The 20,439-nt window shown below is 46.0% G+C and overlaps 1 protein-coding gene across 2 annotated transcripts in view; it reads left to right on the top strand.

Moving 5' to 3' along the window:
- Positions 1 to 20,439, top strand: part of WEE2 (WEE2 oocyte meiosis inhibiting kinase) — a 39,026-nt gene that overhangs the window by 2,239 nt on the left and 16,348 nt on the right. For both annotated transcript variants that reach the window (XM_084809475.1, XM_084809474.1), the window contains exons 2-4: positions 1,225 to 1,586; positions 14,392 to 14,591; positions 16,592 to 16,643. In XM_084809475.1, the coding sequence (XP_084665601.1) occupies positions 1,230 to 1,586; positions 14,392 to 14,591; positions 16,592 to 16,643 (609 nt within the window). In that variant the 5' untranslated portion in view covers positions 1,225 to 1,229. The remainder of the gene's footprint in view (positions 1 to 1,224; positions 1,587 to 14,391; positions 14,592 to 16,591; positions 16,644 to 20,439) is intronic.

Here is a 20,439-nt window from a genome sequence, read left to right as displayed (position 1 = left end):
GGGTTTCAGCCAGGAGTCTTTCCCAGCCTTACCTGGAGATGCCAGGGATTGAACCTGGGACCTCTCGCATGCAAAGCAAGTGCTCCACCACTTCCCCTTCAATGGCCCTTCCCTTTCACCATGCTCCCCATCAACACATCTCCAAGGACGGATTCAGCAGCAATTACATGTTCCCGCCTTTATTTTCGCTGACTTTCAGGGTGTGAGAGAGCTGCTTGGCTGCAAGTCTTTGCAGGATGGGCCATGATAAAAACAGGGGACATGCAGGAAGCTGCTCTTAAGCGCCATTTGCCAGGCTCTCCCATCCCAGCATACACACATCAGTGGTTTTAACAGGAAGGAGATAGCAGGAAATGGTCAGGGGTAATTTTGAACAGATGATAACCGTGGTTTTAATTTTTGCTTTTGAATGGGTCCTGCAGCACCAGTGGAGTGGTTATACATTTTGTAGGGCATTTAATAAGAGACAGGGTTTTCTTTAGTCAGAGGGTTTTGTCAGAAAATGTTGGGTAGCTGGCTGAGTGCCTTTGCATCTGTGAGTAGCGTATGGCCTTCCTTCTGGGGTTTAGAGATCCGTGTAAAGGAGTCATTATGTGGAACTTTTTTCTGTCTAGCTTCTGTGTGTATTGACTGACTTAGACCCTTGTGTGGGAACAGCTATAGGCTGAATGCTTATTCCTGATGAGTATGAAACTTGTGTACATCTGATTTATGTTTACTTTAGTGAGTTCAGTGGGGCTTATCTCCAAATAAGGATACACAGAATGTCAATTTTAATATCATACCTTTGTTCTTGAGTGTCTTCAGGGTGTGTGTCTTTCTCCTTTTTTAAAAAAAGGCCTGTTTCTTTAAGGGGTTCCACCCTTAAAGGCAGCCTCAAAATCAAGTTAAATAAAATGAATAATAATTACTTTCTAATGAGGGTGTTCCCCTGCCCCAAGATATCTAAGGGACTGTTCAAAATGGACAACTGTGTGTAATTGAGTAAAAGTCGAAAGTTAGCTCTTAACACCTAGTATAAGTAACAAATTAAGGTAATCTGCTTGACTTCTTGCACATGAAAGCAAGTAATTGGGAAGGTTGGAAGGGGAGTGCTTTAAGATTTTTTTTAAGAAATATGTTCTAAGAAGCAGGGCTTGGTATGACTGCAAAGGGCATGGCTAAGATAGATAATGTAAAAGGCTAGTGTCTAGTCTCGGCTATATGTTTTCTGTCTTTTTGTAGCTGCAATGGATGACTGGAACAGCAGTAACAACCTTATTCAGAGGCTGGATTTTTCCAGCTGTGGAGAAGACACTGAGTTGGAAGAGGACAATAGCATGCAAGAGGAAGAGCTGAGACATGGCACCCCCCAGAAAAACTGGGCATCTCAGAGCTGGCGAATGCACTGTCCTGTCCCAGTTACCCCGCAGAGGGAAACAGATACCCTCTCTCAGACTCTCCCAAAGTCATGGCCAAGTCCTGTGGGGGAATGCAAGGAATCTCTGAGAAAGAAAACTTTCCCTTTGGTGGATTACCCTGGGACTCCTTTGCACTATGTCACTTGGCAAAAACTGCAACTCTGTGATACCCCAAATACCCCAAAGGTAAGGTGAGAGCAGTGGTGATGAGAACTGATGTGTATCCCACTCTTCTACTAAAATGTCAAGAGCGGCATACAGCATAATCCTGATCCATGAGCTTCAGCATGCTTGAGATTTTGATGTTGCTTATTTCTGCAAAAGGTATTTACTGTTTCAAATGTGAAACTGTCCTAGTTTTAGTGGTCTGGGCCCTGCTGCGCCCACCACTGTGGCTGTTGCCCACACCTGAAAGAAAAGCTTAAAAAAAATTAAGGAAAAAAATTGCATCTGGAGAACCACAGAGCACTAAAAAAGTGAAATCTAGGGTGTTTCTACATTAAGCAAACCCCCCGCATCCTTACCAGGGCTTTCTGCTTTCTGTTTCTGTTCTGGGATTAGGATGGGCTCCTTTACATGGCAAATACGTGCTTTGACTCAAGGGAGCACCTCCGTCCCTCCCTCCCTGGCATGTGTGCAAAGGCGCGGTGCGGGGGTGTGGGTGGGGTGGGGTGGGGTGAGTCTTGTTTTTGTCGCTTAACTTATACTGTTTCCTTGCAGCCCCCAGGAAAGCTATGCCTTACTTCTGAGTAGACATAAGACTGTGCTGTAAATCTCCAATCCTAGGCACACTTACTTGGGAGTAAGCCCTATTGAACTCAATAGGACTTCTGAGTAGACATCAGATCATGCTGTAAGTCTGTCTGCAACCCTCGGCGCACTTACTTGGGAGTAAGTCCCATTGAGCTTAATGGGGTTCTCTGAATCTACAGGGGACATTGATTCAGATCTGTCTCCCTTCATTGCAGGGAGGAATTTTACCCTCTTCTCCCTCCGATTGGCCTGCATGGCAGACCCATGGTTTGAACTGAGGAAAGCCCTTCCGCAGCAAGTTCATAGCACTATGCCAGCATTACACGCCGCTGATATGGTGCTACTAAGTTTTATTACTAACTTATTTCTGATCTTTTTGAAAGCGGGATAAAGGGGGAAATGTGTGGGAGACATCCTGGAGATTGACAACAGCATGTAAAGGATCCACAAATTTCCGTGAGTGACCAATCACAAACCTGCAATAAATTGCTTGTGTAGAGACACCCCTAGTTTGTTTGCAAGGTAGAGTTGACCCTTCTGGGGCTCCATAGCTGCTACAGGGCCCTAATGCAGGACAAATTCAGCTTGCAATCAAGCTAGATGCCATTGTTTCATTAAAAAAAAATACGTTAATTTTTCGAGACACTGTGGCCTGTGAGGAGGGTGGGATCCAGGGGGTGAAAATGGCCCCAGGACCTCTTGAAGTTGCCCACCCCTGCTTTACACCAAGCTGCCATGATGGATGCATCTCGCATTCCATTGGGGAGGCCCAGCGCAGTGCTCTGCAACCTCCCACACCAATAGATGGGCGATGACCTTGTGCTGCAGGAGGAAGGTCCGGATTCCCTGGTTCCACCTGAACTATATCATGGGAGCCTGGTCAGCATTGCTGGGCAACTGCCAAGGCTCACTCTTCAGCAGGGGTCTCACTCCTGACTGCCGGACCCTTGGCAGCCCTGCTGTTGCTCCTGTTATCATGGCCGCCTGCTCTCTCCCTTTGGCCTGATGAGCGAGGGAGCCAAGAGGAGGAGCAGTTACTTCTCCCTGGTCAGTCTCCTGCCTTTTTCCTCTGGGCAGTAGTGAGGATTCTGCCCAGGAGCAGAGGGAGAATGAATGGGCGATAGTGGATGGGAGGGAGTCTCCACTGAGATTATCTCAAATGTAGGAAGCTTGGTGTATCTAGCTCAGTATTGTGTACGCTGACTGGCAGGGGTCTTTTCTAGCCATACGTGAAGATGCTGGGGCCTGAACCTGGGACCTTCTGCATACAAAGCATGTGCTCCATCACAAAGCTATGCTGTTTCCCTGATAGACCCCCTCCCCCCAAAAAAAACCCTGGAGCTGGCATTGTATGAGAGGATGCTAGAAAGCACCGACATAAAGGGCGTGCTTGGGAGCAAAATTAAGTGAGTTGTCACATGCAGTTGCAAGGAATACCTTCCTATCATTCTAAAGATGATTGTTTTTTTAGGTACGGGCATGCTTGACATAATCAAAAACTTGAGTAAGTGGAATGTGCCTCTAATGCAGCAGCAGCAATAAAAACATTTCCCCAGCTAATAATAGTGCTTGGGAACACTAGTTTAGGGTGCAGTCCTATGCACATTTAGACAGAAAAAAGTCCCACAACTTTTAGGACTTTTTCTGTCTAAATGTACACAGGATTTCGCCCTTAGTGTCACTATATTTCCTTCTGTCCCCTTCATGGATCACTGCCTTGTTGTGGCGAAGGGGCTTGCGTAACTCAGTGAAGCCATAAGCTATGATAAGTTGTCATTCAAGTCTGTGCCCTGACCACTGAGGCTGAATAAGCTGAGGTTGATCGGTTCTATGAAGACCTACAATACCTTCTAGAACTAACACCAAAAAAGTTATCTTCATCATAGGGGACATCATAGAGTTTTGCCAAGAGAACACGCTGATCATAACAAACACTCTTTTCCAACAGCACAAGAGGCGACTCTACACAAGGACATCACCAGATGGTCAATATCGAAATCAGATTGATTATGTCCTTTGCAGCCAAAGATGGAGAAGCTCTATACAGTCAGTAAAAACAAGACCTGGAGCTGACTGTGGCTCAGATCATGAGCTGCTTCTTGCAAAATGTCGGCTTAAATTGAAGAACGTAGGGAAAACCACTAAACCTTTCAGGTATGACCTAAATCATATCCCTTATGAATATACAGTGGAGGTGAGGAATAGATTTCAGGGATTAGACCTGATATACAGAGTGCCTGAGGAACTATGGATGGAGGTCCGTAACATTGTTCAGGAGGCAGCAACTCAATCCATCCCAAAGAAAAAGAAATGCAAGAAAGCCAAGTGGCTGTCTGATGGGGCTTTACAAGTAGCTGAGGAAAGAAGGGAAGCGAAAAGCAAGGGAGAAAGGGGAAGATATATCCAACTGAATGCAGAGTTCCAGAGAATAGCAAGGAGAGACAAGAAGGCCTTCTTAAATGAACAATGCAAAGAAATCGAGGAAAACAATAGAATGGGAAAGACTAGAGATCTTTTTCAAGAAAATCGGAGATCTCAAGGGAACATTTTGTGCAAAGATGGGCATGATAAAGGACCAAGAAGGCAGGGACCTAACAGAAGCAGATGAGATTAAGAAGCGGTGGAAAGAATTCACAGAAGAACTATACAGGAAAGATCTGAATGTCCCTGATAGCCATGATAGTGCGGTCACTGAACTTGAGCCGGACATCCTCGAGAGTGAAGTCAAGTGGGCCTTAGGAAGCATTAGTAACAACAAAGTTAGCGGAGATGACAGTATTGCAGCTGAGCTATTTAAAATCCTAAAAGATGATGCTGTTAAAGTGCTGCACTCAATATGCCAACACATTTGGAACACTCAACAGTGGCCACAAGACTGGAAAAGGTCAGTTTACATTCCAATTCCAAAGAAGGGCAACTCCAAAGAGTGTTCAAACTACTGTACAATTGTGCTCATTTCACATGCCAGCAAGGTTATGCTCAAAATCCTACAAGCTAGGCTTCAGCAGCATGCGAACAGAGAACTACCGGAAGTACAAGCTGGGTTCCGAAGAGGCAGAGGAACTAGAGATCAAATCGCCAACATTTGCTGGATCATGGAGAAAGCAAGAGAATTCCAGAAAAGCGTCTATTTCTGCTTCATTGACTACGCTAAAGCCTTTGATTGTGTGGATCACAACAAAGTGTGGCAAATTCTTAAAGCGATGGGAGTACCAGACCACCTTACCTGTCTCCTGAGAAACCTGTACAAGGGACAAGAAGCAACAGTAAGAACCGGACATGGAACAACCGACTGGTTCAAAATTGGGAAAGGAATACGACAAGGCTGCATATTGTCACCCTGCTTATTTAATTTATATGCAGAGTACATCATGAGAAACGCCGGGTTGGATGAATCACAGGTCGGAATTAAGATTGCCAGGAGAATTATCGACAACCTCAGATACGCAGACGATACCACCCTAATGGCAGAAAGCGAAGAGGATCTCAAGAGCCTCTTGTTGAGGATGAAAGTGGAGAATGCATAAGCTGCTTTGAAACTCAACATGAAAAAAACTAAGATCATGGCATGTGGCCCCATCACTTCCTGGCATATAGAAGGGGAAGAAATGGAAGCAGTGACAGATTTTACTTTCTTGGGCTCCAAGATCACCGCAGACGGTGACTGTAGCCATGAAATTAAAAGACGCTTGCTCCTTGGGAGGAAAGCTATGGCAAACCTAGACAGCACAGTAAGAAGCAGAGACATCACCTTGCTGACAAAGATTCGTCTAATCAAAGCTATGGTTTTCCCAGTAGCAACGTATGGCTGTGAGAGTTGGACTATAAGGAAGGCTGAGCGCCGAAGAATTGATGCTTTCGAACTGTGGTGCTGGAGAAGACTCTTACGAGTCCCCTGGACTGCAAGGAGGTCAAATCAGTCCTTCCTAAAGGAAATCAACCCTGAGTGCTCATTGGAAGGACAGATACTGAAGCTGAAGCTCAAATATTTTGGCCACCTAATGCGAAGAGAAAACTCCCTGGAAAAGACCCTGATGCTGGGAAAGATGGAAGGCAAAAGGAGAAGGGGACAGCAGAGGATGAGATGGCTAGATAGCATCACGGATGCAATGAATATGGACTTGAGCACACTCCGGGAGAGAGCGCAGGACAGGAAGGCCTGGCATGCTATGGTCCATGGGGTCACGAAGAGTCGGACATGACTGAACAACAACATCATCAACAAATTTCCTTCTGTAATACCAGCAGAGTATTACTTTTCTCTGTAACATGGCACACTCAATGGATGGAATGGTTATGTTCTTGTTATTCCAGTTTGCAATGGAGAAGAACCAAAGTTGGTGTGTTCAGAGTTAGGGTGGGAGAGAAGATCTATTTTCTCCCCTGAGCAGTGCCAGCTCCAGGTTTTGGAGAGCACGATGGCCTTGGGGCCATCCTTCTCCTCACCACTGTCCATTCATTTGCCCTCTTCCTCTGGGCCCAATCTGCCCAACGGCCGCAGACCAAGAGAGCAAGGCGAGTGGAGGATGCAGCTCCATCTCCTCACTCGGGTGTGTTGTTGTTTGTGGGCTTGTTGTTGTGTGCTGTGAGAGGGCAGGTGAACAGGTAGGGACAGTTTGAAAGAGTGGGGCCTGGAGGCTTTGGGTGTCAGCAGTAGGCCTCAGCGGGTGCCCAATGCTGCTGAGCCCTGATGCTGGCCCTGCCCCTGAGTGTGTTCCATCTGGCTTCCATAGCAAGGAAAAGAGAGAGAAATGTAATCTGAACTGTGGTAGGTCAGGAGCGGTCAGAAGACAGTTCAGGATCCTCTGGTAGATCCCTGGGTTACTTGGAGGAGACTGGCAAGGATTTCTGAATTCTAATGGTTTTAAAATAGCAACAACAATTGCCGTTTACTACCCCCTGCCCATTCGACTTCTGAAATGAGAAATTGTTTTTTGTGTGGAAGGACTGTGAGCTCATGTTCACCCACGTTCCTTCATTCTAATTGTATCTCTTCTGTACCTGGCTGACTAAGCAGTCATTCTGGCCCCATTAACTCTCTCGTCTAACCCCCAATCTCGCAACAGAATCATATAGGTGAGAGTTGGTATGGTGCTTAGAGTATAGGATGAGGACTGGAGAGGCCCGAGTTCGAATCTCCTTTTCAGTCATGAAGGTTTTGCTTGGTGACTTTGGACAATCACTGTTGCTTGGCTGAAGCTATCTCACAGGATTGTAGTGAGGATAAAATGGAGGGGGAGAGAAGAACATGTGTTGCCTGATGAGCCTTGGAGGAAAGGCATGGAGCATAAATGAAATAAGTGAAGATGTATTGTATGCCTCCTTAAGAGATGATGCTGTGCTAGGTACCAAAATGCTTCGGTGGTTTTGCTCCCTCTAGCATTGTATTTTTTTTTTTTAAATGAATAGCTGAGCGTCAAGAGAATATGCTGAATGTCTTTCTGTATTATGTATGAGCCTTCCCCAACCGGGCACCCCCCAGATGTGTTGGACTACAAGTCCCAGCATCCCCAGCCATTGGGATGCTGGGAAGTGTAGTCCAACACATCTGGGGGGCGCCTGGTTGGGGGAGGCTGGTATGACATATATGATAGATAGATAGATAGATAGATAGAACCATCAGAATGTAGCATTGCAGAGGCAGCTTCACTTCAAAGCAGCTTCTGTCACTTCCCCATCCCAGGCCTGGATGTCAAGTCTCTGCAGTCTATAAAGACACAATCCTGATTGATTCTTTAATTGTGTTTTGCTCTCTTAAAATTTGAAATGGGAGCAATTTAGAAAATCCCCTTCATCTTCCTGCTTGTCAAGATGGATATCTGAGGACTTGGCTACCATCTGCAACTTTCTGTTAGGCCATGCTGCCAAAAATATCCTATTGTGATAGTAACATAGCTAGAAGAGCCTCCCCCCGCCCCCGGTTTTTAAATCTGTATGACTGACAAAGATCCTCCCTGACAGGACGCTGAGTCTGTTGGTTTGACTCTTGGTGATCCAGCTGTGGTTTGAACAGATCTGTCCATGTTGTGATAACTTAGTGCAGGGGTGGGCAACTTCTGGCCCTCCAGATGTCTTAGCCTAGAACTCCTATCAGCCCTAGCCAGCATAGCCAGTGGTGAGGGATCATGGGAACTGTAGGCCAAAACATGGAGGGTCACAAGCTGCCCATCCCTGGCTTAGCAGTAGGTAGGGTCCCAGGTTCAATCACTGACCCTATTGCAGGTGATGGGGAAATACCTTGGAAAGGTTCAGTCTGGCTACATGGATGAATAGTACAACCTGCCATGAAGCGTGGGCCAGCATCAATGGTCGGCATGGTTGGGCACCTGCTGAGGGCCCTAACCCCAGCAGGGGCCCACTGACAAGAGTCCTCTGGAGTGGCTGCTCCTCTCCCCCATTGCAACCTGCTTGTTCACTTGCCTCTCGCTCCGGCCCAGATAACAGTGGTGGTGAGGAAGGAGCAGTAGATGCCGCTGCCTCAAGCAAGTGGTGGCAGTGATGAGAAAGAGGAGGAGGAGCGATAGCCACTGGAGTAGGGATGTACGAAAGTCACTTACCTGGTCCCGCAGCTTGCTTTGCGGTGGGGGGGAGGCGCTTCGGTTCTCCCCCCGAAGTTCAGGCCGGGGGGGAGGGGCCCTGCCTCCCCGCCCGGCCGAAATTCAGGCCGGGGAGAAGCGCCCCGTCTCCCCGGCTGCGAAATAAAAAAGTGAATGTAAAAAAAAAACACCACACACACGTGATAGGCTATGTAACGATTAACATAGCCTATCACGGCTAGATTTCCAAAGTCAGCCATGATAGGCTACGTAAATCGTTACGTACCCTATCACAGGTGACTTTGAAAAAACAAAAAAACAAAAACGCGTACACAAATGGCGGCGCCTATGGGTGCCGCCATTTGCATTCCTTATTTGGGCCCGGGTAGTCTACATAAAGATTTACGTAGACTACGGCGAAAATAAGGGCAACGCAAATAGCGTTGCCCTTATTTTCACCGTAGTCTACGTAAATCTTTACGTAGACTTGTTGTTGTTGTTGTTGTTGTTCAGTCGTTCAGTCATGTCCGACTCTTCGTGACCCCATGGACCATAGCACGCCAGGCCTTCCTGTCCTGCGCTCTCTCCCGGAGCATGCTCAAGTTCATATTCATTGCATCCGTGATGCTATCTAGCCATCTCATCCTCTGCCGTCCCCTTCTCCTTTTGCCTTCAGTCTTTCCCAGCATCAGGGTCTTTTCCAGAGAGTTTTCTCTTCGCATTAGGTGGCCAAAATACTGGAGCTTCAGTTTCATTATCTGTCCTTCCAATGAGCACTCAGGGTTGATTTCCTTTAGGATGGACTGATTTGACCTCCTTGCAGTCCAGGGGACTCGTAAGAGTTTTCTCCAGCACCACAGTTCGAAAGCATCAATTCTTCGGCGCTCAGCCTTCCTTATAGTCCAGCTCTCACAGCCATACATTACTACTGGGAAAACCATAGCTTTGATTAGACGGACCTTTGTCGGCAAGGTGATGTCTCTGCTTCTTACTATGCTGTCTAGGTTGGCCATAGCTTTCCTCCCAAGGAGCAAGCGTCTTTTAATTTCATGGCTACAGTCACCGTCTGTGGTGATCTTGGAGCCCAAGAAAGTAAAATCTGTCACTGCTTCCATTTCTTCCCCTTCTATATGCCAGGAAGTGATGGGGCCAGATGCCATGATCTTAGTTTTTTTAATGTTGAGTTTCAAACCAGCTTTTGCACTCTCCTCTTTCATCCTCAACAAGAGGCTCTTGAGATCCTCTTCGCTTTCTGCCATTAGGGTGGTATCGTCTGCATATCGGAGGTTGTTGATAATTCTCCCAGCAATCTTAATTCTAACCTCTGATTCATCCAACCCGGCATTTCTCATGATGTACTCTGCATATAAGTTAAATAAGCAGGGTGACAATATGCAGCCTTGTCGTACTCCTTTCCCAATTTTGAACCAATCGGTTGTTCCATGTCTGGTTCTTACTGTTGCTTCTTGACCCTCGTACAGGTTTCTCAGGAGACAGGTAAGGTGGTCTGGTACTCCCATCACTTTCAGAATTTGCCACAGTTTGTTGTGATCCACACAATCAAAGGCTTTAGCGTAGTCAATGAAGCAGAAATAGACGTTTTTCTGGAATTCTCTTGCTTTCTCCATGATGCAGCGAATGTTGGCGATTTGATCTCTAGTTCCTCTGCCTCTTCGAAACCCAGCTTGTACTTCCGGTAGTTCTCGGTTCGCATACTGCTGAAGCCTAGCTTGTAGGATTTTGAGCATCACCTTGCTGGCATGTGAAATGAGCGCAATTGTGCGGTAGTTTGAACACTCTTTGGCGTTGCCCTTCTTTGGAATTGGAATGTAAACTGACCTTTTCCAGTCTTGTGGCCACTGTTGAGTGTTCCAGATTTGTTGACATATTGAATGCAGCACTTTAACAGCATCATCTTTTAGGATTTTAAACAGCTCGGCTGGAATACTGTCATCTCCGCTAGCTTTGTTGTTACTAATGCTTCCTAAGGCCCACTTGACTTCACTCTCTAGGATGTCCGGCTCAAGTTCAGTGACCGCACTATCATGGCTATCAGGGTCATTCAGATCTTTCCTGTACAGGTCTTCTGTGTATTCTTTCCACCTCTTCTTAATCTCATCTGCTTCTGTTAGGTCCCTACCTTCTTTGTCCTTTATCATGCCCGTCTTTGCACAAAACGTTCCCTTGAGATCTCCAATTTTCTTGAAGAGATCTCTAGTCTTTCCCATTCTGTTGTTTTCCTCGATTTCTTTGCATTGTTCATTTAAGAAGGCCTTCTTGTCTCTCCTTGCTATTCTCTGGAACTCTGCATTCAGTTGGGTATATCTTCCCCTTTCTCCCTTGCTTTTCGCTTCCCTTCTTTCCTCAGCTACTTGTAAAGCCTCCTCAGACAGCCACTTTGCTTTCTTGCATTTCTTTTTCTTTGGGATGGATTTCGTTGCTGCCTCGTGAACAATGTTACGGACCTCTGTCCATAGTTCCTCAGGCACTCTGTCTATCGGGTCTAATCCCTTAAATCTATTCCTCACGTCCACTGTATATTCATCAGGGATATGATTTAGGTCATACCTGAAAGGTTTAGTGGTTTTCCCGACGTTCTTCAATTTAAGACGAAATTTTGCAAGAAGCAGCTCATGATCTGAGCCACAGTCAGCTCCAGGTCTTGTTTTTACTGACTGTATGGAGCTTCTCCATCTTTGGCTGCAAAGGACATAATCAATCTGATTTCGAAATTGACCATCTGGTGACGTCCATGTGTAGAGTCGCCTCTTGTGCTGTTGGAAAAGAGTGTTTGCTATGATCAGCATGTTCTCTTGGCAAAACTCTATTAGCTTTTGTCCTGCTTCATTTTGTACACCAAGGCCATGCCTGCCTGTTATCCCGGTGATTTCTTGACTTCCTACTTTAGCATTCCAATCCCCTATGATGAAGAGGACATCTTTTTTTGGTGTTAGTTCTAGAAGGTGTTGTAGGTCTTCATAGAACCGATCAACCTCAGCTTCTTCGGTCTCAGTGGTTGGGGCATAGACTTGAATTACTGTGATGTTGAATGGTTTGCCTTGGATTCGTACTGAGATCATTCTATCATTTTTAAGATTGTACCCCAGTACTGCTTTTCCCACCCTTTTGTTGACTATGAGTGCTACTCCATTTCTTCTAAGGGATTCTTGCCCACAATAGTAGATATGATGGTCACCTGAATTAAATTCGCCCATGCCTGTCCATTTTAGTTCGCTGATTCCCAAGATGTCGATGTTCAATCTTGCCATCTCATGTTTGACCACCTCCAGCTTACCTTGATTCATTGATCTGACATTCCAGGTTCCTAAACAATATTGTTCTTTACAGCATCGGATTTTCTTTTCACCACCAGACACATCCACAGCTGAGTGTCCTTTCGGGTTTGGCCCAGCCGCTTCACTCTTTCTGGCGCTACTTGGAAATACCCTCTGCTCTTCCCCAGTAGCATATTGGACACCTTCCGACCTGAGGGGCTCATCTTCCGGCGTCATCTCTTTTAGCCTTGTGATACGTTCCATGGGGTTTTCTTGGCAAGAATACTGGAGTGGGTTGCCATTTCCTTCTCCATTACGTAGACTACCCGGGCCCAAATAAGGAACGCAAATGGCCCATGGGCGCCGCCATTTGTGTACGCGCTTTTTTTTTTCAAAGTCACCTGTGATAGGCTACGTAACGATTTACGTAGCCTATCACAGCTGACTTTGGAAATCTAGCCGTGATAGTCTGCGTTAATCATTACGTAGCCTATCACGTGGGTGTTTTTTACATTCACTTTGTAATGGTGGCAGCGGCCGGTCGGAAGACCGGCTGCCACCCCCGCCAAAACGCCGCCGGGACCCGGCGCCGAGAGGGACATTCGAGGGAGGTAAGTCCCATCCGGGGGGGGGGGAGAATTTCACCAACAATTTCGGGGGGCCGAATGCGTTGGCATTCGGCCTCCCCGAGATTCGTGGAGACGCTGGCAGTGAGAAGGCAGACTCACTGAGGGAGGGGACCCATTGAAGGTGCCTTGTCCAAGGGCCCTCAAAAACCTGGAGACAGTACTGTATAAAGCAGTGAACCTTTTATGGCCTGTGGGGCAAATTGGCTCTGGAGAAACCCATCAGAGGCTTGGCCTCAGCATGCTTGCCTGGAGCCAATTCACACACATGCCCCTGCCCCCATTAATGCACATATATTTCACACAGTCCCATTCACTCACATACCCTCCAGACCTCTGATTCATCCTCATTTATTCTCTCTCTCTCTTTCTCTCAAAATCAAATGTGGGATAGGAAATCTTTTGCAAATCCTCAGGCTGTGGATGCTTATACATTTGTTGTTCCCACTTGGAAAGTGAGTCTCTCCTCCCTCCCCCTGCTCAAGCCTATGCAACACCTTCCCCCCACCTGATTCCCTCCAGATGTGCTGGACCACAGCTCCTAGCATCCCAGGGTGTTTTAGTCCAACCTATCTGGAGGACAGCAGCTTGGGGAAGGGGGCTATACAGGACTGCTATCTCAGCATAAACACTCTCTCTCCCAACTGCGCTGTGGTCTAGTTGATCCATTGCGCAGAATCGAATGGTAAGTAAGGCTCTTGCTGGACTGTACCACTTCAAGGTGCGGGGTTGGACGTTTCATGTTTAAAGGCTCCGCTGCATGTGGAAGGGACAGCTTCTTCCTGGTGTGCTGATCATCCTAGTCTCGCTACAATTGAACTTCCACTTTCAAAGGGAGGGGACCTCTGATTCCCAGGAGCTGTGGCTGTTGGTGGTTAGCTGGCTGGCTGGCTATCGGCTTCTTCCAAGGCTTGTGAGCTTTTAAGGGCAAATGGCTCCATACCTCGTGAAAATGGAACTCTGAGTTAGAAAGACCTTGGTCTGAGTTAGGCAAGTTCTTATATTTATAACATAACATAATGGCTAATCTAATAGATAGATTACTGCAGTGTGCTCTATGTGGGACTCTCCTTGAAGATGGTCTGGAAGCTGCAGCTAATGCAGAACATAGTGGCCCAGTGGCTAGTAGGAGAAGCTAGGCGAGATCATTTTATACTTATCCTGAAAGCAGTGCACTGGTTACCAATGAGCTACCAAACCCAATTTAAGGTCTTGCTTTTAACAATTTTGGACCCAGTTGCCTCCATTACCAGCCAACTAGAGCGCTCTGATCTGCAGGAGATGCCCTGCTCATGGTCCCCACACCCCAGAAATGGGGCAAGGAGAGGGACTTCAGAGACAGCACTCTCAGTGGTGCTCTGCCCCCCCCCCCCCGCCCATATGTAGAACATGCTCCCAAGAGAGGTGCGAGTAGCCCTCATGGACTATTTTTAAACACAAATTTAAAACCTTTTTACTTACACAAACATTTGGCTCCTGAATTGTTGGTTTCCGTATTTTTAGGTCAGATTACTATTGTTGTATTTTAAATAGTGTGAAAGTATGATTGTATGGTTGTTTTACTGGTACATGTTTTGTTAAGATTGTAAGCCACGCTGTGCTCCTTTTGGAGGAAGGGCGGGGTATGAGAATTATAAAAAAAATAAATATTAGCATTCGAAGTGCAGAAGCAGATACTGCTTCATGTGCTTTGCAAAGTCTTAGTAATATTGGGAATAAAGACAGTCATTAACATCTTCCTCTTTGCAGGTGAAACAGTTGTCTAAGCCTGGTGACAATCTTCATTGTGTTTTTGCTCTAGAGTCTCCTAAGCAAGACAGCTTTCCCTTCACCTGTGGGCAAATTCCCCTCCAAGGGGATGAGGAGCTTGGGGTTCACATCTTGCACTGACCCTGAGGAGCCTCTCCCAACTTCCTTGGTTAACATTAACCCGTTCACACCCGAGTCATATCGGCAGATGGTTTTCTATCCGAGCGGCAAGAGGAAAGCCAGAGGGGAGCTGTGAGTGTTTTCTTACTAAGATATCTTGTTGCAGGGGTAGATAAATGAAAGGTAGCTCAGGATCTACTGGTAGATCTCTGGATGATATTATTATTATCCATAGATTTATTGACGGCTTGCCATATTTAAAAAATATTTCTAACTGGTTGTGGTAGTTTGGCAAGGATTTCTGACTCCTGATTGTCTAACAATAGCAACAGTTAGAAAGCTTTCCCCCCTAAATTAGGTTGCTGAAAAAAATCTTTGGAAGAAGTAGCAGGAGTGGGGGGGGGGGGTTTCCTTCGTAGCAGGAGTGGAACAAAGCTCAATGGTGAGCTCACAATGGTGAGCTCACAATGGTGAGCCCATGGTGATACCAGTTATCAGTTCTGGTACTGATAACTGGTACTGAGCCAGTATTTGGCACCTATCTCTGGTTGGTGGACCACAGGAGCCTAGTAAAAATCAAGGTGGATCCTGCATCTTTCTACAACAGGGTGTACAGCCTCAGCTTTTCCCAGCTTTTGCACAATTTTTCCCCCTTCTAAAAGTTTGAAATCCCTTTCCTAAGACTTAGCAACTGGCAGGGAGAGCTTTAAGCTAAAATATGCTGGCATTTTTAGCTCTGCCACCACTGGAATGCAGATCCCAAGAGCTTCTCTGAAATTGAATCCAGCCCTCAGGCTGAAAGAAGTTAGACACCCCTGTACTACATCTTTGATAGGAAGCAAAATGGGATAGTAGGGTAGCCATCTTGTAAACCCACTGGTTTTCAAAACCTGTGTTCCACTGAGAAGGTCAGTAACGGCAGACATACTTCCGACAGCCTGCTTCTTGTGTGCTCCTTCTGAACCTCCTTTGCAATGCAGAGCTGGAATGGCAGGTGTTCCGAAAGATCCACTCTCACAGAGTGACGGGAGAGGCCAAACGGGGCTAGTCAATATGACACGTGAACTGAGCATGTGTCCTACAACCCCCCACCCCAAATCCTTTGGAGAGGCTGGACAGCCATGTGTTGAGGATGCCCTCGCTCCGGGTTTCCTGCATTGAGCTGGGGTGTTAGACTAAGTGGCCTACAAAGCCTCCTCCGACTTGTTGATTCTATGAGTCCTTGACAGAAAAGTCAATGTGGAAATCTTCTGGAGACATTTAGCAAGTGCTGTGTTGATCAATAAAGGCTTCTGTGTGTCTTTTATAAAGCCTTGGTGCATCCTCCCAAGCAAAGGATTGGCAGTCTGTGTGGAGATTAGGGTTGGGATGTCAGGGGAGCCCTATGTCATTGCTATTCATTTGTATTAAATAACAGGAAGAACATTCCACCCTCTAAAACCTGTGATTAGCTGGTGGAATATCGTAGGAGACGAGTATAATGGTATACATACTTGACAAGAAGTGCTAGAATACTGTCAATGGGTAATGGTCAGCAGATTCAATGTGCCTACCACAGAAAGACAGATTTAGCCATTGCTGATTCCTCCAACTTGCGCTGCTGATAAGAGATCAACATCGCACCAATATATGAGCCTGGGGTATCAAAGGCCAGTTGAGAAGCTTGCTATTTTCGCCCAGTTCTTCCTGAATCTGCATTTACAGGAGAGAAAAGGTGATGTTTGAATTGATCTACTGTGGGTCTGTCAAAGTTGGATGAGTGCTTCCTTCCAGGCCAGCTTAGGAGTCTTGGGTTTCACAACTCTGGAATCAAATTTCATAAGCTTAAAATGCCACATCGCTACTTCCTGTGTCTCCAGATGGCGGGGAATTATGCATTAATGAGAAATCTGAATTGATCCTGAACTAGAATGTGAACCCCCCGATCCGAGCACTGTGGCCTCTGTGGTCTTAGAGTGAATTTTCTTGTGGTTTCTGTATGCTTATATGCAGAAATGCCTGTATAAATACTTTATCAAGCTTGAATAGTTCCTGAGGCTGATGCTTAAATATTTAAATGGTGAAACTGAAGGCTCATGGCTCTTATGTTTGCACTAGAATCCTACTTCATGTAATTAAACTTATCGTTTTAGGGATGATCCTAGCCAAAAAGAGGGTCCCATGGAGCTGGGGTTGCCAGCCAAGGTGAGTAGTTGATATTTGCATAGATGTATAAATGCCATCATGCTCAGCAGTTCTCTGTTTGAAGGGGAGAAAAAGTGTGCTGGCCTGGAGCAGGAGACAAAGGAGGTACAACTGGAGTACAAGAAAGAGTTGACATCCTTCTTTTAATTTTAAAATTTCAAAGAAAACCTATAATAAAGTGTATTGGAGGGAGAGAAAAACAAGATAATGTTACAGTGTGATGGTCATTACAATGCTAGATGGTTACTTAGGGTGCAATCCTATGGGGATAGGCGGCCACCTCCAGACTCGGAGGCGACCGCCTATCCAATGCAGGGCAGGAGAAGCACAGAGGGGATCATTCCCTCCGCGCTTCTCCTGCCCTGCTTCTTTGGCTGGACAGCCGATTTTGGCTGTCTAGCCGCGGGAGGGCAGAGTGGGGGAGGAGGCTGCCAGACGACACATGGGATGTGTTGTACTGGCATTTCCGCCCGCCCCAGAACACCCCCCCCCCCGGAATGCCCCATTTTGGCCGCTCCATACTCCTCTTGTGAGCATGGAGCACGAGGCTGTTCCGTGCTGCCTGCGAGGCAGTGGGAAGGGGGAGAAGGTTGGTTCTTTGGGAACCAACCTCGGAACATGGGCTCCGAGGTTGGTTCCCGGAAAACCAGATATTTTATGGCCGTCTAGCTGCTGACTAGCAGCCATAGGATTGCTCCCTTACAGGCTTAAATAGTAACACAATTCAAAACAGAAAATATATGTGCTGCTGTACTTTAATGGAAGACAACATTCCAAAAATGAACAAACCAGTCCCAAGTTATGTGGAATGATCCTTATTTGCTTGCTTCAGACCTTTCCTGAACTAACTAAATCATATGTTTGATCACATAATGGGCTCCAGCATTCCAGCTACTCTTCTAAGTGAAATGCCACCGCCACCCTTTTCCATATATTTGGCTATCTTTACCCTGGGTTGTTATAATCAAATTATAGATCAGTTCTGAGGATACTTTCTAAGAGGCAATAATACTTAATCAAAGGTGTGGATTCTATATGGGTCCTTTTCATCCACCCCTAGAGAAGTAAGGCCTCTGTGTGTAATATGATATCTTGAAGACTGATATATTGAATGATGAGTAGGCGTGCATATTCAGGACATATTTCTATACCACTCCATCGCCAAATGCAGTCCTAGGGCAGTGTACATAAAATTATAAAAAACAATATAATGTAACTATAAAAAATGAAACGGAGGCCTAAAAAAACAAAGAAATGTGCCTGCTGCAATCCTAAAGCCCTCTACTCAGGAGTAAGTCCCATTGGACTTAGTGGGGCTCTGAGTCAACCAAAGTACTCGAAAGTAGGTCCTAGTTGAACTTATTTCTCATTAAGCATCCATAGAGATCTTACCGTTAGGTTGTAATCCTGTGCGTATTTACTGGTGAGTAGGCATAATCTCCCCTTCATGGAGATTATGCCCAACATAATTGTTGGGAAAGACAACAACAGAATGTTGTTCCCAACAGGATGAGAAAGACTAGAGATCTTTTTAAGAAAATTGGAGATCTCAAGGGAACGTTTTGTGCAAAGATGGGCTTAGGAAAGACGTGCAAAGGAAGACTGAGCACCGAAGAATTGATGTGTTCGAACTGTGGTGCTGGAGAAGACTCTTACAAGTCCCTGGACTGCAAGGAGGTCAAATCAGTCCATCCTAAAGGAACTCAACCCTGAGTGCTCATTGGAAGGACAGATACTGAAGCTCAAATATTTTGGCCACCTAATGCGAAGGGAAAACTCCCTGGAAAAGACCCTGATGCTGGGAAAGATTGAAGGCAAAAGGAGAAGGGGAAGGCAGTGGATGAGATGGCTAGATAGCATCACCGATGCAATGAATATGGACTTGAGCACACTCCGGGAGAGAGCGGAGGACAGGAAGGCCTGGCGTGCTATGGTCCATGGGGTCACGAAGAGTTGGACACGACTGAACGACTGAACAACAACAACAAGGCGTAATCTAACAATCTGGGACTTGCAACCTGATCCTATGCACTTTTACTCAGAAGTCCCAGTTTGTTCAATAGACTATACTCACAGGAAAGTGTGCCTGCACTTCTAAACCAATTTTTACTGAGTAAGTCCCATTGAAATGTGTAGCACCATATCCAGTGTGATGGCCAACGAAGTGTCAGAGCTAGATTCAAATCCTCACTGGGCCATAAAGCTCATGTTGGGTGACTCACAGTGTCTGCACGTAATATCAACAAGTTGTTTTAGTTCAGAGATCTTCACGTAGATTCTTGGTTAGCAAATTCCAATACAAACTGAGCTGATCTGCGTGTCCCAGACTAATGTGCAGATCAGGACTTAGCGATCCACTGGCTTTCACACTTCCTAAATGTTCAGGGACAGTTCTCTGCTCAAAAAAACAAAACAAATAAAAATACGTTTAGTGGTGTGTACTTTGAGAGAAATTGCTTTGAGATACACATATTTAAATAGGATTTAAATTCAAATATTCATGCAGATTTTATTTTTAATTACATTTATTTCATTATTACATTTATATCCCAACTTTTTTCCTCTTGCATGGAACCCAAGGTGGCTTAGATGGTCCGTCTCCTTCTCTCCATTTTATCCTCACAACAACCCTGTGCTGAGAGTCAGTGACTGGCCCAAAGTCACCCAGTGAGCTTCATGGCTGAGTGGGGACTTGAACCTGGTCTGCTGAGTCCCAGTCCAATATTCTAACCACTACTCAACACTGCCTCTCCAGAGTCATGCAAAAATGGGATAGGATGGGCTTATGGGTGAGCCCATGAGAAAATGATATTGGTTGGCTATAGACTGATTTTGCCAGTCCCTACACAAGGGGCCCATCCAGATGGAGGGCTCCTAGCGCTACCAGACAGAAGGCATTGTGCAGCTCTTCCATCTTTTTCTCCTTAACGGATTTTTTACGGTAAGAAAAAAGGTGGAAGAAGCAGTGGGAAAAAAAGGAAGGGTTATTTATTTATTACCTTTATACCCTGCCTTTTTTCCTCTTGCAAGGAACCCAAGGCGGCGTACATAATCCTCCTCTCCATTTCATCCTCACAACAGCAACCCTGTGAGGTGGGGTGGGCTGAGAGTCTGTGACTGGCCCAAAGTCACCCAGTGAGCTTCTGTGGCCGAGTGGGGACTAGAACCCGGATCTCCCGGATCTCAGTCTGACACTCTTGCCACTACGCCACGTTGGCTCTCAGTGGGTTACAAGTGGAAGATGGTGTTCCCGCTGTAAAATTCCGTGAATGAGGCAAGATGATGGTGCAATAATAAAAGCCTCATCTGGAAGCATCCAGTGTAGCACCTCCTGGAACTGAACCACTTCAGAATCCCATCGTGTGTGTTTTGGTCCTTGCTATGTAAATCAAACACCCGTGAGTGTGGAGAGCTGTGGCATGTTAAAGAGAAGGGATCTAGTAAGCTTGGAAGAAAGTTAGTCTACTAGAACCCTTTCCCTCATGCGTAGCTTTCCATATGTAGGAATTTATATGAGTATGGGGGGTGGGGGTGAGAACACTACTCCCTCCCACTGGCATTTTGCAGTGGTGTAATCCTAGGGCAATTTCTTGTCCTTTTTCTGCTTGTGTAGATCAGCCCCAAATGCTTTGCTCTTATCCTTATTGCAATTGACTGTGTTAGTTACCAGGGGAGAAATTAAGCAAATTGGAAAACCCCTAATTGAAAAACTAATGAAGATAAAAATCTTTGTAGACGTGTTTTGTGTGTTGGGGGGGGAAGCAGTGAACCTTACTGAGCATTAGATAAATATCTC

The sequence above is a fragment of the Heloderma suspectum genome, chromosome 7 (assembly GCF_057233095.1).
Source record: "Heloderma suspectum isolate Gila_16-S chromosome 7, 16-S_ref, whole genome shotgun sequence".
Taxonomy (NCBI): Eukaryota; Metazoa; Chordata; class Lepidosauria; order Squamata; family Helodermatidae; genus Heloderma; species Heloderma suspectum.
This window is presented reverse-complemented; position numbering and strand designations above follow the sequence as displayed.